The sequence below is a fragment of the Dermochelys coriacea genome, chromosome 14 (assembly GCF_009764565.3).
Source record: "Dermochelys coriacea isolate rDerCor1 chromosome 14, rDerCor1.pri.v4, whole genome shotgun sequence".
NCBI classification, from domain to species: domain Eukaryota; kingdom Metazoa; phylum Chordata; order Testudines; family Dermochelyidae; genus Dermochelys; species Dermochelys coriacea.
This window is the reverse complement of record NC_050081.1, coordinates 7473758-7490712: the sequence shown is the minus strand read 5'-3', so window position 1 is coordinate 7490712 and position 16955 is coordinate 7473758. Positions and strand designations below refer to the sequence as shown.

Below are 16955 nucleotides of genomic sequence, written 5' to 3'. Positions count from 1 at the left end.
GAAGCCCTGTGGAAGGAGCCGATATTCAAAATCACAATTTCCTTTCCTGCTTCCTCTTTGCTTTTGGGGGAAATGTCCTTAGTGCAGTTTAATTCTTCCATCATGCCAGCTCCACTCTGTTGGCTTATGCATTACAGGGATGGAGCCTTGGTTCCATACACTCTTTCCCGTCTTTCCCTTTCCTACTCACCTGCTTGAGGTAGTGGGAAGTGGAGGCCTACTGGATGCACATGCTTGCGGTAATGCAGTATGTGTATACGTACGTGTGTTTACTTCATCTTACTGTCCTGCATGACCGAGCTAGGGTGGGATAATATTCCAGGCATTAAATAGAAATTCCAGAGCAAAACCCAAATTAAATATGTACTTTGGTGTTTTTTTTAATACAACAGTATCTTGCAATAGGAAGTTAAAAATAAAATGTAACTATGTACATGTTGGTATACAAATATTTAGCAAAAACATTGAACAGCATCATCAGGATTTATGTAGGGTTTATTTGCAGCTATGGTTCTCTGTGCTTTGTCATATTGATGACTTAAAAAGAATGAGTAAGATTTCACAGTATAGCTGATACAGCGTCTCTCTATATTGACCTTTTGACAACAGTGTCCAGGTTAGATCAATATTTGGTAATGAGAAGGTTGGTCTGTATAAGGTAACTGGGGCCTGATTTCAGTGTAATCAGTGAGTGGAAGCCGCCTTTTTTTTTTTTTAATGTTAAGTGGCTTTGATTCAGGACCATAGGTAGTCTGTCACTGATATATTAAGAGGTGTAGAAACACGTTTTAGTAAATGGATGAAACATGCCATGGAAAGCTTTTACCAGCTTTAACATGTCTTTTGTTTATAGAAGTGTAAAAAGTAATTTTAATACCCAGCGAAATACAGACCATATCTTCTTTAAGGTTATAGACCATAGTGTGATAGTGCACAACGAGGTAAAGTGGATTATCTTTATCAGCTGATCAAACAGAAAATAACCTTTTGAATCAAGTGTGTTGTGGGTTGACATTTTCCCCGTAGCATGTATCGGTTGCTTTAAATTATAGGTATTGGTGGATATAGAGCTGAAAGCGTTAGGGAAAATCCAGCTGAAATGTGACTGTTAGACTGAATTGCTCTTTCTTGCTGATGTGCTGATTTTCTGCTGTGCCCCACAGCTCCACTAATTTTGAAAAAGGGAATAGTTTCCATAGTTTCCACCCCCGCCCTTTGTTCTCAGTGTTTTTTAAATGGGTGCCCCCTTAGCTTTCCTACCATCCAACTGTTGGCTTATGAGGACTCAAGTGTTTTAAAGTGACTATACCAACCTTCACAAAACAAAACATGATCTTTTACCTGTATAATTGTTTGACTGACTATTGGGCAGAACAGAAGAGATCCAAAACCTTTTTTACAAAAAATGTCTGAAAATTCAAATTTGTACTAAGGGTATTTGCAAATGACAGTTCAACTGTATGTCAAATAAAGATGTATTTTACTTGCTTCATACCAAAAAACATTTGTCATGTGATTTACTATTCGACACATGGTAAACCTTCGACATCATACATATGTATTTGATTTGTCTTTGACCTTTTATTTAAAATTTGCATGTTTCTCACAAATACAAGTTTGTTTCCCACTCTTCACTGTGATATTCCTCCTTTAATGTGGTATAATTTTGAGAACAAGAAGTTTTGCAGAAGACTAGCATGAAAGGAATGAATGTTGAAACATTAAATGTTTACAGATCATTTTAAGTGGATATATCCACAACAAGTAACAAAGTGGAAACATTTAACTTCAAAGCACATCTGGCTGCTGTTACAAAATCAGATAATGTTAGACTTAGGACATAACTATTAGATCCACATTTCCCCCCTTTTATAACAACTAGCATATACCTTACTTATTCAAAGTGGTGCTGAAATTAAGCAAAGCTGAAAATTGTTGCGTTCCATGCCCAAATAATTATGTCAATTGGCTGTAAATCTTAACAACTTTATCTTTAAAAAGCTAAGAAAAATTGTTTACAATTTGTGTGCAAAGTGTGGGACATTTAAAAAGGATTTACACCCTAGAAGCCTGATCCTGCATTCCTAGTTCCACATAACTTTCCTTGAGGTTAATTGAAGCTTAGAGTATGTAGGTTCAGCCCCAAGAAAATAGCTAGGGGGCCAAAGAGTTCCTTCTCCCTTTGAATCTATGCGGGCTCTCTGCTCAATTGTAGATCCATGCTGGTGGGGAGGATTTGGCAGGGTGAGGTTAGGGCATTAGTAGAGGATTATGGCTACAAAGTTCATCATTGGAACTGCAGCTTTTGTCTCTCCCTCTCCCTGCTCCTTCTATTAGGTACCTGTTTTTTTTAACTTCTGTGCTTGCTCTTCTTTTTTTTCTCCTCATCCTTCAGTTCTACTCCTGCTTTCCTTTCTTTCTCCCTTGTTTCCTCTCACTTTCTCTACCACACTAATTTCATTTATCTTCTTTCCTTACACCAAGGATACAATGGTCTCTTTGTTCACCTTTGTCTGTTCATATCTTCTGTCAACCCAATGTGAATCGGTAACTTCCTTGGTGATTTTTAAGATGACGATGTCCCTTCAATTCCATTATGCTGGAATATTTTTGGAAAGCCCTTACTGCACTTGTTTAAAATGTACAATCACTGTTTTTATGATGAAAATGGATAGCAAGGAAATAATGTCCTCATTTTAATAAGTGGATGTGGTCATTGTAAAAGTTGAACTTTGATTTTCTTTACGAAATACAGTGATGCACGTTAAATATACAGGAAACTTTGTTTAAAAGAAGGTCTGGTTGGTCTTCTATAATAAATTCCTGCAAGGTAAATAGTGATGGGTTATTTAGAAAAAAGCTTAAATGTTTTAAACTATTGGCTTAGCTGTTGTGATGATCTGATGTATATAGCACCTTTCATCCAACGAACCTAGAATGTTTAAAAACATTACTATGTGTGTAAATATGCTGACATTGCACATCTTTGAGCTATAGCCACCTCTGGGGTGATACATGACAACTCTTCAGCAGCACATAAGAATACAACATAATACTTTAGGACAGGAAATGAAGAATACTGTGTCAGATTGAAATTACAGCAAGATTAAGTCTCCTTCTTTCCTTTATAAATTCAAAAAAGTGCAGGCACTCTTGATATATTTTGTATTTGCCATGCCTGATAGATCAGTTTAATCTTCTCTAAAAATAAAGGACTTAATGTTGTAAGATGTGTATTGCAATCACATTTCATTCCAAATCTTCATACCACATTTGACAGGTTTATATTCTGAAAGCATTTCCTGGATGTTATGCATTCTGTGTGATGTGATTTGAATCTCATAATTAGAGAAATTAAGTGAGATATAGCTGTCTGATAGAGGAAGTGGTTTGTACTCAGTGTTTCAATGCAGTTCTTAAAGTTTGTGATTGAAAGAGCTGCCGTAATTATACAGTACTTTTAATGAATTTTTCTTTTTACAATGAGTTCCATGTATGATCGTTGTTTGTGAAGTCGAAGTCAATTATATTTTTTGGGAAAAAACACTGCATTGAATTTTTTCTGTCTGTTTAACCAGTGGAAAGCAAGATTAACTCCACTGAACCTAACAAGTATATTTGCCTTTACATCTACTTTTGTAAATTTTGGCCATAGTTTTTTTTTTTTTTTGGAAGTTATTTTATAAGAAATAATGATGAAAAGCTGTGTCACGTGGTCAGTAAACTGCTGTTGTACGATGTCTTGTTTCCAGCTAGAAAATCCAAGATATTTGCGAGAGAAGCCCATACCTCTGTCTCTGGTAGGTGTTATATTCCCTTGATGATTTATGGAGCTAGACTGTATGTTGCCTTTTATATTTTTCATTGAGAATGATTCTCCTCAAGGTAATGCTTTGAACTTTAAATATGAACTTTCTCATTCAATAGATGACACCCAAAATAGGCTTGGGAAAAATTAGCACTTTTCGTGATGAACAGTCATTGTTTCGCATGCATGAAAAAGAGGTAAGATACTTCTCAAATATTTGGATCTTTAAATGTCTTAAAAAAATTCATACTAGTGAAATAAGTGATGTTTTGATCACCAATCTCTGTTCTTTCTAAGAAGAGAGGGTATGTGATAAAAACAGTATATATATATAGCAATGTAACTATGGATATGCTGGAAATCTTGCTTAAAATAATCTACTTCAAGGTCACTGAGTTTGTGCTAATCAAATAATTTATTTTATAACAATTTAGGAAAAAATGACACCTTCAATATTTAAAGAAAAATTGTACATTGGTAGCCCTTTAAAATGCCAATTAATTTCCTTTGGTCCTGCAAAGTCTTACAGATCATTAACTTTCCCCACGTGATTAGTCCAGTTACTAGAATCTGAGAAAGGTGTCATGGGATGTGGGAGGTGAACAAGAGACTTTAGGCTGTGAGAATTATTTTTGAAAATCTGTAATGTATTAAATAATGTACCACTTCCTATGAACATAAATTAGGGGTATAATAGATTCTGGTGACATGAACAAAGCACTCAAGCTTTGCTCTTATGGCTGATATCTTCACCAGAGCTCCTGGATGGAATTTACAGTCTTATTATGTACAGCGTGGGGCACATTATTCCTTGTACTATAAAACCAAATCCTTTAATACTGTAACAGGGAAATCTTTTTATGACATGCTTGTATCTATATTATTGTGACATCTTTGCCATTACATCTGTACATATTCTATTTCACTGATGCATGTTAGCGACTTGGAGACTGTAGGCACATGCTGTGCATTTATTATGCTCTGGCAGCCTAAGAAGCTGCTAGACTAGCAACTTGAAACTATTAGTGTTCTGAGGGTTAACTTCCAAACCTTCAGTTATGAGTTTGAGATCCATAAAACATGTACATTACATCAGCCTCAATATCTCACAGTTCTGTTCTCATGTTGTTGTTTTTGTTTGTGGCAGGGTACAGTATTCAATTTTCATTAATCAGGCCATGCATCAGATGATATACATGGTGTGCGGGATAAAAGTAGCAGGCTGCACATTTTATTTATTTCAATAACATGCTGGAGTGCGTGGGAGGGCAACTGTCTCCTCTACCCTACCCCTCTGCCCTTGAGCTATCAGGCAATTATGTGAGTCCAGTGTGGGATAGTTGAGTTTGCTGATCCTATGCCTAACACCTGGATGGCCTGTAACTGGGAATTTGATGCTTGAGCTGGAATCCCAAACCATTTGTGTGTGGGATTAGAAATACAGATAGAGGTGATTCAGTCTATGTGAGACTCAGTTACCCACTGCCCTGAGACCAACTGGGTCAGATGCCATTGGCTTCCTGAATGCTGTGCTTGGGTTTACACTTAGACTGTCAGCACTGGATGCTGACTGCTAGTTGAAACATTTTTATAATTTTCCATTTTAAATTCTAACGAACCAAACAGGTCCTCAGGCTGGCATGGGAGAGTTTTCAAAAGCAAACAAATAACCTCCCCTTCCACTCTGTTGGATATTGGCCTATTTTATACAATGGGAAAATCCCTTCCTCTTCCTGACCCTGAAAAGGCAATCTGGCTAGGCGCGTGGTGGACCAGGGGATTCTAGCCAGACAACTACAAAACAGGGTGAGTTTGGGTGAGTGCATGCTTTCTGGGCAGGCTTGTAGCTCATATCCAGGAGAGGGCCTCTTATTCCCCAAGAAGGAGGAGCTGCATGAACCAGTCAGCTGCTCCTGCCTACCCTGAACAGGTCAATCAGAGCTTGAGACGTATCACTGCAATACTGCCCAGGGATGCTCAGGCACCTTGCTACCACCTCTCCTTAACTTAGGGAAGCCTTGTCCGTATCTGCCAGGGGTCAGCTCCCTGACTGTCCCAGTCACACGCAATACAAGTGCTCTCCCTCAGACCATGTGGGCTCTGCTGTCCCTCATGCAGGCTAGCAATAGGAACACTGCAACCCCAGAGTCCTCTGAGCATCACCCTGTGGTGTCCAGCTCCTTATCCACCGAACACTCACAGAATTATTACACCTGTTCACAAAGGAACAGTGCAGTACAGCTTACTAGTTATACCTTAGACCCCATCTCTGCTTAACACATAACACTTAGATGTGTATAGTAAAAACAAGACTAAGTTTATTTAACAAAGAACAGAGAGTCAAATGATAGCAAACAGAAACATTGGAAACAAAGGGTGATATATAGTACCAGAAATTACATTTTAGAGCCTAAACTCAACTAACAAGATGTCCTCTTGTCTAATAAGGTACTAGTTCTCTCAAAGTCTTTCTCAGAGTATTTTCAGGATGGCTGAGATTCTTTTCATGAGATTAGCCCACTGGCAACTTGCCTTCCCAGATGAAGGATAGAGTCAAGGATGCCAAAGAATCTTTCTGCACCCCAGATACATCAGACCAATCCTTTTTTCTTCACTTATAAAACAGGATTGTCACCATGCTGTTTACCTATTCCTGTTAATTTTCCTTCTGAAGTCCCCTTAGGTTCTTCACTAGCCTTTGATTCAGTATGCTTATTGTCTTGTATTGTAAGACACAATACATAATGGTTAGCTAGAGAGATAAATGTCTCCTACCTCCTGGTGGAGTCTGTGGGTCCTGTCTTGTATATGTATGTGTGTGTATATATACATAATCTCCTTACATATTATCGATGCATACATTTCTCAAAAATTTGATGTCCACTGTGACACAGGCTTTCAAGAAAAATCTTCCATGACACACTTTGGTGAACTAGAATGTAAATACCAGACCCAGGGGATGCCTGTAACCTTTATGCACCCGTTCCCTCTGCCAGTTGCCATCAAGATGTTCTTGGTCACAATCACCTACCCCTGTTCATACTTTTCCTGCGTGCCCAGGAAGGCATACTTTCTATGTGCCCCCACCCTCCAGAACCTGAAAAGAGCCCTACTTTGTCCATCTCCTGCTGGTCCAACAGAAAACCTCACCCCTTGTTTGGTGGAGGGGGTAGTTCTTAATGACACTACAATAAATAGGGTATTGATTGTTAACCAGCAATGTCTAGAACTTTAGCTAGTATAAATCCAGTTTTTCTCAACTATGTTTCTTTTTATTATCCTTCATCAGAAATGGTTGGCATTTTCTGAGATGATAGGAGATGTTTTGTATCCATGTCCAGGTCTTTTCAGGTTATATCAAAGGAAAAACAAAACAATTTTTTGTTGTTACAATGGTAGTTTGCGTATGTTAGATCCACCTGCTTTTTGCTTCAGTTTTGATTCCATATTATTTTTGGATGTTTATTATTGGATGCTGTTGTAGTAATTTTTTCTTTAGAATATGTTTGTGAATATTTAAGAGGAAATGGTTACTTTTGGTTAGGTCTTGCATGTAATGAGATCTTTGCTTTTTAAGATGACGTTCTGGTACTGGAATAAACATCTGATTACTACCATGTTTGAGCCCTGAAACAGAGAGAAAGCTGTGAACCTGTTCATTTATTGCATCTAAGATTCATTTTGAATTTTTTTGTTGTTTGTGTGTTTCCACACCCTGGGGGGGGGGGAGGTGTGTGTGCGTGCGCACTTTACGTGGAATGCTTTAATTTTTTGTGGCTTCTCTGAGAAGTTTGAAAATGCATTGAGTTGGTGTGTAGCTTGAAATGTGTCCTGTAAACATCCTGGCCCAAAAAAGAATAGACTGTTTTGCTAAATAACCCCATGATGATTGTTTTGTGATACCCATTCCCCCATCCCTCCATGCAGTAATGTTCCTTACAAACAGTACAGCAGAACTCTTATTATATGACTAGAATGATGGACATGAAACCTATTCTGCATATACAATTTTTTTTCCAAAGCAACGTATTCAAATCTGAGAACACCACTTTCATCTGACTAAAATAAATTCCCTTAAATGTGAGGTGAACTAGGTTAGCTTTTAAAAATCTGCACATTCGTACTTGATAGGTTTTTTTTATAAAATATATTTCTTCACTCACCCCCTTTTAAAATTCATATTTGTATTTATTTTACCTTAATATGCCAAATCCTAATTTTCCCAACAAATCTTAGTAGTCCTATTGATGTTGTTATATTTTATTCATTTATTTGTGTTTATAAAATATCAGTCTACTCTATGCTCTGGGCTCTCTTGTGTAAAGATTGTCTATATAAAATAAATACCTTGTATTTTATAGCAAGCTGCTCAGCTCACCATAATAATTACATGAGCATCAGACAAAAACAGTAAATATAATGAAACAAATTGCCCCATTCAGCAGTCCTTCCCAAATTCATAAGTAAAAAGATGGGCCTTGCACATTGTCCAGAAATTTAATGACTCCAGAGCCAGTGGACCAAGTTCAGGGAAAGCAAATTCCATGACATGTTTAAAAAATGGAAAACAAACAAAGATTTACACATACTTAATTTTAAATCTATAAACTACACTGTTGTAAGTTTAAAGTACAAGTACGTAATTCAGTAAATTATCCATAAATACTTAGAACTGCATAGAACTCCAAATCTATTAGCCAGAGTTGGAAAGGATAGGGCCATCATCTGCAAACAATCAGTTCTCCCGCCCTTTGATATTGGATGTTATAAGAACAATACAACTTAAAAATGTCTTAACTTTATATATTTATTTGAGCATAAGCTTCCGTGGGTAAAAACCTCACTTCTTCAGATGCATGGAGTGAAAGTTACGATGCAGACATAAATATACTGACACATGAAGAGAAGGGAGTTAACTCACAAATGGAGAATCAGTGTTGACCGGGCCAATTCTATCAGGGTGGATGTAGTCCACTCCCAACAATAGATGAGGAGGTGTCAATTCCAGGAGAGGCAAAGCTGCTTCTGTAATGAATCAGCCACTCCCAGCCCCTATTCAAGCCCTAATTAATGCCATGTACATTGGCTAAATGGGACAGTCCCTACATTAAAGAATAAATGGACACAAATCGGACATCGGTAATGGTAACACACAAACACGGGGACAGCAGAGCAGCTCACAGCAGGAGTTTGCCTGGGACTGGTAAGTATCCGAGTGTGTGTGTTTGCTTGCTGAGGAAGTATCCGAGCGTGTGTTTGCTGGGAGGGAGCCTGAGTGAGTGTCTGATTGGCTGCTAGCCTGCAGGGGGCGGGCATTAGGGTGTCTGTGTGTTTGCGTCAGGGAAGCCTGGCTGTTTAAAAATAGCCGGAGCCTCGCGAACCAGCTGAGCGGCAGCGAACCAGCGGAGCAGCGGGGACAGCAGAGCAGCTCACAGCAGGAGTTTGCCTGGGACTGGTAAGTATCCGAGTGTGTGTGTTTGCTTGCTGAGGAAGTATCCGAGCGTGTGTTTGCTGGGAGGGAGCCTGAGTGAGTGTCTGATTGGCTGCTAGCCTGCAGGGGGCGGGCATTAGGGTGTCTGTGTGTTTGCGTCAGGGAAGCCTGGCTGTTTAAAAATAGCCGGAGCCTCGCGAACCAGCTGAGCGGCAGCGGAGCAGCGGGGACAGCAGAGCAGCTCACAGCAGGAGTTTGCCTGGGACTGGTAAGTATCCGAGTGTGTGTGTTTGCTTGCTGAGGAAGTATCCGAGCGTGTGTTTGCTGGGAGGGAGCCTGAGTGAGTGTCTGATTGGCTGCTAGCCTGCAGGGGGCGGGCATTAGGGTGTCTGTGTGTTTGCGTCAGGGAAGCCTGGCTGTTTAAAATAGCCGGAGCCTCGCGAACCAGCTGAGCAGCGGGGACAGCAGAGCAGCTCACAGCAGGAGTTTGCCTGGGAGTTCGCCTGGAGCGAGCCCAGTGAGGCTTACATCTTGCCAACGTCTCTGAGGAAGCTCCGTAGTAGGTAGGTGATATGGAAGGGGGGAATTCAGCTGTTGTGACCTGCACTGGATGTGCCATGTTTGTCTTTCTTCCACAGGACAGAAGCGACTTTGTCTGTACAAAGTGCAAGCTGGTCTCCATATTGGAAGAGAAGATTGAAGGTCTGGAGCAACAGGTAACGACCCTGCGTTGTATACGAGAGACTGAGGATTTTCTGGACCAAACTCAGGATAGCCTTCTAGGGGCACAAAGCTCTAAAGATGTAGAGCAGGTTGCACAGAGGAGCCAAGAGGCCAGTGAAGAAGCTTGGCAACATGTGACCTCCAGAAGAGGTAAGCGGAATGTCCGGGTTCCAGTAACACAGACACAGGTAACTAACCGCTTTCATGTTCTCTCCACAGGTACCAATGCGGAGAGTGGACCAGATGATATGTCTGGGGGGGAGAAAGCAGAAGGAGACTCCGCTGGTTGGGAGGCATGAGATGCGATGTCCTGAGGTTGGAGGTTCCACGACCACCACTCCCAAGAGGAGAAGGCGGGTGGTGGTGGTCGGGGACTCTCTCCTCCGGGGGACTGAGTCATCTATCTGCCGCCCTGACCGGGAAAACCGAGAAGTCTGCTGCTTGCCAGGGGCTAAGATTCGTGATGTGACGGAGAGACTGCCGAGACTCATCAAGCCCTCGGATCGCTACCCCTTCCTGCTTCTCCACGTGGGCACCAATGATACTGCCAAGAATGACCTTGAGCGGATCACTGCGGACTATGTGGCTCTGGGAAGAAGGATAAAGGAGTTGGAGGCGCAAGTGGTGTTCTCGTCCATCCTCCCCGTGGAAGGAAAAGGCCTGGGTAGGGACCGTCGAATCGTGGAGGTCAACGAATGGCTACGCAGGTGGTGTCGGAGAGAAGGCTTTGGATTCTTTGACCATGGGATGGTGTTCCATGAAGGAGGAGTGCTGGGCAGAGACGGGCTCCATCTTACGAAGAGAGGGAAGAACATCTTTGCCAGCAGGCTGGCTAACCTAGTGAGGAGGGCTTTAAAACTAGGTTCACCGGGGGAAGGAGACCAAAGCCCTGAGGTAAGTGGGAAAGCGGGATACCGGGAGGAAGCACAGGCAGGAAGGTCTGTGAGGGGAGGGCTCCTGCCTCATACTGGGAATGAGGGGCGATCAACAGGTTATCTCAAGTGCTTATATACAAATGCACAAAGCCTTGGAAACAAGCAGGGAGAACTGGAGGTCCTGGTGATGTCAAGGAATTATGACGTGATTGGAATAACAGAGACTTGGTGGGATAACTCACATGACTGGAGTACAGTCATGGATGGTTATAAACTGTTCAGGAAGGACAGGCAGGGCAGAAAAGGTGGGGGAGTAGCACTGTATGTAAGGGAGCAGTATGACTGCTCAGAGCTCCGGTACGAAACTGTGGAAAAACCTGAGTGTCTCTGGATTAAGTTTAGAAGTGTGTGCAACAAGAGTGATGTCATGGTGGGAGTCTGCTATAGACCACCGGACCAGGGGGATGAGGTGGATGAGGCTTTCTTCCGGCAACTCACGGAAGCTACTAGATCGCATGCCCTGATTCTCATGGGTGACTTTAATTTTCCTGATATCTGCTGGGAGAGCAATACAGCGGTGCATAGACAATCCAGGAAGTTTTGGAAAGCGTAGGGGACAATTTCCTGGTGCAAGTGCTAGGGGAGCCAACTAGGGGGAGCGCTTTTCTTGACCTGCTGCTCACAAACCGGGTAGAATTAGTGGGGGAAGCAAAAGTGGATGGGAATCTGGGAGGCAGTGACCATGAGTTGGTTGAGTTCAGGATCCTGACGCAGGGAAGAAAGGTAAGCAGCAGGATACGGACCCTGGACTTCAGGAAAGCAGACTTTGACTCCCTCAGGGAACAGATGGCCAGGATCCCCTGGGGGACTAACATGAAAGGGAAGGGAGTCCAGGAGAGCTGGCTGTATTTCAAGGAATCCCTGTTGAGGTTACAGGGACAAACCATCCCGATGAGTCGAAAGAATAGTAAATATGGCAGGCGACCAGCTTGGCTTAATGGTGAAATCCTAGCGGATCTTAAACATAAAAAGAAGCTTACAAGAAGTGGAAGCTTGGACATATGACCAGGGAAGAGTATAAAAATTTTGCTCGGGCATGTAGGAAAGATATCAGGAGGGCCAAATCGCACCTGGAGCTGCAGCTAGCAAGAGATGTCAAGAGTAACAAGAAGGGTTTCTTCAGGTATGTTGGCAACAAGAAGAAAGCCAAGGAAAGTGTGGGCCCCTTACTGAATGAGGGAGGCAAGCTAGTGACAGAGGATGTGGAAAAAGCTAATGTACTCAATGCTTTTTTTGCCTCTGTTTTCACTAACAAGGTCAGCTCCCAGACTGCTGTGCTGGGCAACACAAAATGGGGAAGAGATGGCCAGCCCTCTGTAGAGATAGAGGTGGTTAGGGACTATTTAGAAAAGCTGGACGTGCACAAGTCCATGGGGCCGGACGAATTGCATCCGAGAGTGCTGAAGGAATTGGCGGCTGTGATTGCAGAGCCCTTGGCCATTATCTTTGAAAACTCATGGCGAACGGGGGAAGTCCCGGATGACTGGAAAAAGGCTAATGTAGTGCCCATCTTTAAAAAAGGGAAGAAGGAGGATCCTGGGAACTACAGGCCGGTCAGCCTCACCTCAGTCCCTGGAAAAATCATGGAGCAGGTCCTCAAAGAATCAATCCTGAAGCACTTAGAGGAGAGGAAAGTGATCAGGAACAGTCAGCATGGATTCACCAAGGGAAGGTCATGCCTGACTAATCTAATCGCCTTTTATGATGAGATTACTGGTTCTGTGGATGAAGGGAAAGCAGTGGATGTATTGTTTCTTGACTTTAGCAAAGCTTTTGACACGGTCTCCCACAGCATTCTTGTCAGCAAGTTAAGGAAGTATGGGCTGGATGAATGCACTATAAGGTGGGTAGAAAGCTGGCTAGATTGTCGGGCTCAACGGGTAGTGATCAATGGCTCCATGTCTAGTTGGCAGCCGGTGTCAAGTGGAGTGCCCCAGGGGTCGGTCCTGGGGCCCGTTTTGTTCAATATCTTCATAAATGATCTGGAGGATGGTGTGGATTGCACTCTCAGCAAATTTGCGGATGATACTAAACTGGGAGGAGTGGTAGATACGCTGGAGGGGAGGGATAGGATACAGAAGGACCTAGACAATTGGAGGATTGGGCCAAAAGAAATCTAATGAGGTTCAATAAGGATAAATGCAGGGTCCTGCACTTAGGATGGAAGAATCCAATGCACCGCTACAGACTAGGGACCGAATGGCTCGGCAGCAGTTCTGCGGAAAAGGACCTAGGGGTGACAGTGGACGAGAAGCTGGATATGAGTCAGCAGTGTGCCCTTGTTGCCAAGAAGGCCAATGGCATTTTGGGTTGTATAAGTAGGGGCATAGCGAGCAGATCGAGGGACGTGATCGTTCCCCTCTATTCGACACTGGTGAGGCCTCATCTGGAGTACTGTGTCCAGTTTTGGGCCCCACACTACAGGAAGGATGTGGATAAATTGGAAAGAGTACAACGAAGGGCAACGAAAATGATTAGGGGTCTAGAGCACATGACTTATGAGGAGAGGCTGAGGGAGCTGGGATTGTTTAGTCTGCAGAAGAGAAGAATGAGGGGGGATTTGATAGCTGCTTTCAACTACCTGAAAGGGGGTTTCAAAGAGGATGGCTCTAGACTGTTCTCAATGGTAGCAGATGACAGAACGAGGAGTAATGGTCTCAAGTTGCAATGGGGGAGGTTTAGATTGGATATTAGGAAAAACTTTTTCACTAAGAGGGTGGTGAAACACTGGAATGCGTTACCTAGGGAGGTGGTAGAATCTCCTTCCTTAGAGGTTTTTAAGGTCAGGCTTGACAAAGCCCTAGCTGGGATGATTTAACTGGGACTTGGTCCTGCTTTGAGCAGGGGGTTGGACTAGATGACCTTCTGGGGTCCCTTCCAACCCTGATATTCTATATTCTATGAAAAGCCAATGGGAGAACACTTCAGTCTTCCTGGACGTTCTATTACAGATTTGAAAGTAGCTATTCTTGAATAAAAAAACTTCAGAAACAGACATCAAAGAGAAACAGCAGAACTAAAATTCATTTGCAAATTTAACACCATTAATTTGGGCTTGAATAGGGACTGGGAGTGGCTGGCTCATTACAGAAGCAGCTTTGCCTCTCCTGGAATTGACACCTCCTCATCTATTGTTGGGAGTGGACTACATCCACCCTGATCGAATTGGCCCTGTCAGCACTGGTTCTCCACTTGTGAGGTAACTCCCCTTCTCTTGATGTGTCAGTATGTTTATATCTGCATCTGTACCTTTCACTCCATGCATCTGAAGAAGTGAGGTTTTTACCCATGAAAGTTTATGCTCAAATAAATCAGTTAATCTTTAAAGTGCCACCGGACTCCTTGTTGTTTTTGTGGATACAGATTAACACAGCTACTCCCTGATACTTAACTTTATATGTACATGATGGCTAATCCTAAAACAATAGGTAGAAAAAAAACCCTTTGGCCTAGACATGAGGAAGAGCAAGGCTGGGTGGCAACACTTCCATGACTAATGAGGGAATTAATCTGAAAAGCTGCTCCCTATCAACAACTACTAGTCCAACTTGATACTCGATCACACTGAGCAGGCTTGTGTAGACGTCACTTTTCCTGCTTTGCTTTGGTATTGCCTAGTCCTTTGGATTGGCAGTATTCAAAACCACCAGTTGTTGTGCTAGGATATGGTAAGACAGTGTTTCATTAAAAGTGGAATAGAAAATAATAATAATAATCGGAAGCACATTTATGTCAGCTGAATAATATTGTGAACTCATGCAAATAGCATGAATTCACACTAAGAACCTCTGTAAAACACTCAACAAGTGATTCTGTTGAAATTGCAAAGTCTCCTGCAAACCACACAGTGGGGGATCCAGTCCCTTTTGCTAATGGTACTGTACTGTGGGCTATTTTTAACTTGAAAGTATTTCACAATCACCATATGCTTACTATTAACCAGGAGGCTTAAATGTGTTTTCTTCTTAGTTTGACTGTGAAGCTCAATTAAAAGTGAGGCCTTTTCATTTAGAGTATGGAAATATATTAACAGAAAAGTGCTGTACAGCTGGACAAAGGAAAGTTTTTCTAAAGATTTAGCTTTTTTTCAACTTCTTTGTGGTAAAAGGGGAGAGCATTAAATAAAATAACTGTGGATTTTTGCTTTTAACCTTTAACCCTTCATTCATAAACCCTCTCTGCACCTGTTTTAACTCTCTAATGCCAAACACATGGCCATTTTCAATGATAACCACATCACAGAGTTGTTCAAATATGAGCATCATCAGGCAGTGGTTTGTAGTAGCTTTTTCCCAATGCTTCTGACATGGATTAAACCATTTGGGAAACTGTCATCACTGAAAAATCTTGGATTCAAACAAGGAAGAGGCAACAAAACAAGGACAGATCAGTTTTCAGCAGTTCAGAGCAACTGAGAACAGATGGCAGGAATGGTTTATCTTGAGGAATAGGCAAGCTCCCTTTGAACTTCACCTCCACCCATCCTGAATGCCAACCACCCGTAGAGTGAAAAAAGGAGAGAAGTCCTTATTGATGTTTTTGAAAAACACAAAACTGATTATGTTGCTAAGATTTGATTTTGAACCTCTTGTGGAGTAGAAAACAAATCTATTTATATGAATTACTATTATTTTAGTGGTTGTTGGTAGCCCCCAATCAATTTACTTGACATAAAATACTTCATTTTGGAACTACTTTGTGTTTTTTTTAATTGTTTCTTTAATTTTCTTCTATTCCATATTTTTTCAGTTACACATTTTTTATTCTTTGCTAGAACATTTTTATCTTATCTTTATTATCTTTCTCTACAACAGATTCTACCCCCCCAGTAAGCAAGGTATCTAAACTCAATAAATGCTCAGCAGATCTGAAGCAAGAATATTTAAGTCACTTAACATTCTGCTTTTCTAATGTTACTAGAATGCAAATAACTGGCAATAAAAAAAAATTTGTCAAGAGACAAATTTTAATTTATTTATTCTTTTAATCTAAAGGTTATTATAGTACAACCACAATTCTACTGTAAGGGTATTTACAGGGCTTGTGAAGGTAGTCTAATTATATTCTCTATAGTGCTGCTCATGGCTGCTTACTCGTATAGATGAGGCAATTATTGTAGGCTATGCAGGGTGTAACAATTATGTTATGAAGCTTGATATGTGACTTGTGAGACAAGGAAGGGAAGTATGCAGTTTAGTTGTGGCCGTGTTGGTTCCAGGATATAAAGCTGCATCTACACTGTGCACTTTACAAAAACACGTCTCCGCTGCTGCAACCATGCCGTTGTAAGTTACTGTGTAGCTGCTCTTTATTGCCGGGAGAGAGCTCTCCCGCTGACAAATAAAACCACCTCCAATGAGGGGCGGAAGCTTCTTCGCCAGGAGCACAGCTCCCACAGACAGAGCGCTATCCACACCAGCACTTTTCGTAGTTAAAACTTTTGTCATTCAGGGGCTGTTGTTTCACACCCTGAGCAACAAAAGTTTTAATGATGAAAGTACCAGTGTAGACCAAGCCTAAGGGCTTGTCTACATTACCCACAAGATCAATGGGCAGCGATCAATCCAGCGGGGGTCGATTAATCGTATCTATTCTAGATGCGATAAATCGATGGCCGAGTGCTCTCCCTTTGACTCTGGTACTTCACCGGAGCAAGAGCCGCAGGCAGAGTTGACGGGGGAGCGTCAGCTGTCGACTTAGCGCAGTGAAGACACCATGGTGAGTAGATCCAAGTACGTTGACTTCAGCTATGTTATTCAGTATGTAGCTGAAGTTGTGTAACTTAGATCAATCCCTGCCCCCAGTGTAGACCAGGCCTTAGAGAGACAAGGTGGATGATGTAACATCTTTATTGGACCAACTTCTGTTGGTGAGAGAGACAAGCTTTTATCCACACAAAGGCCTATGGCTGCAGAGGTGTTAACGGGCCATTTTACCTTGAAGGATCCCTTACAATATATGCTAACTACTTATGCTAAACAATCTGTTCCACCTTATGGTTTGCGGTGATGCTGCGAGTTCCTTTTTCAGACTGGAGGAAGAGCTCTGTGTAGCTCGA

At 41.9% G+C, this 16955-nt stretch overlaps 1 protein-coding gene across 1 annotated transcript in view; it reads left to right on the top strand.

Annotated features, from left to right (window-relative positions):
* Positions 1-16955, top strand: part of CEP112 (centrosomal protein 112) — a 297948-nt gene that overhangs the window by 12217 nt on the left and 268776 nt on the right. Inside the window, 2 exon segments of the mRNA XM_038371118.2 lie at positions 3753-3800; positions 3928-4005. Coding sequence (XP_038227046.1) covers positions 3928-4005 — 78 coding nt within the window. The 5' untranslated portion in view covers positions 3753-3800.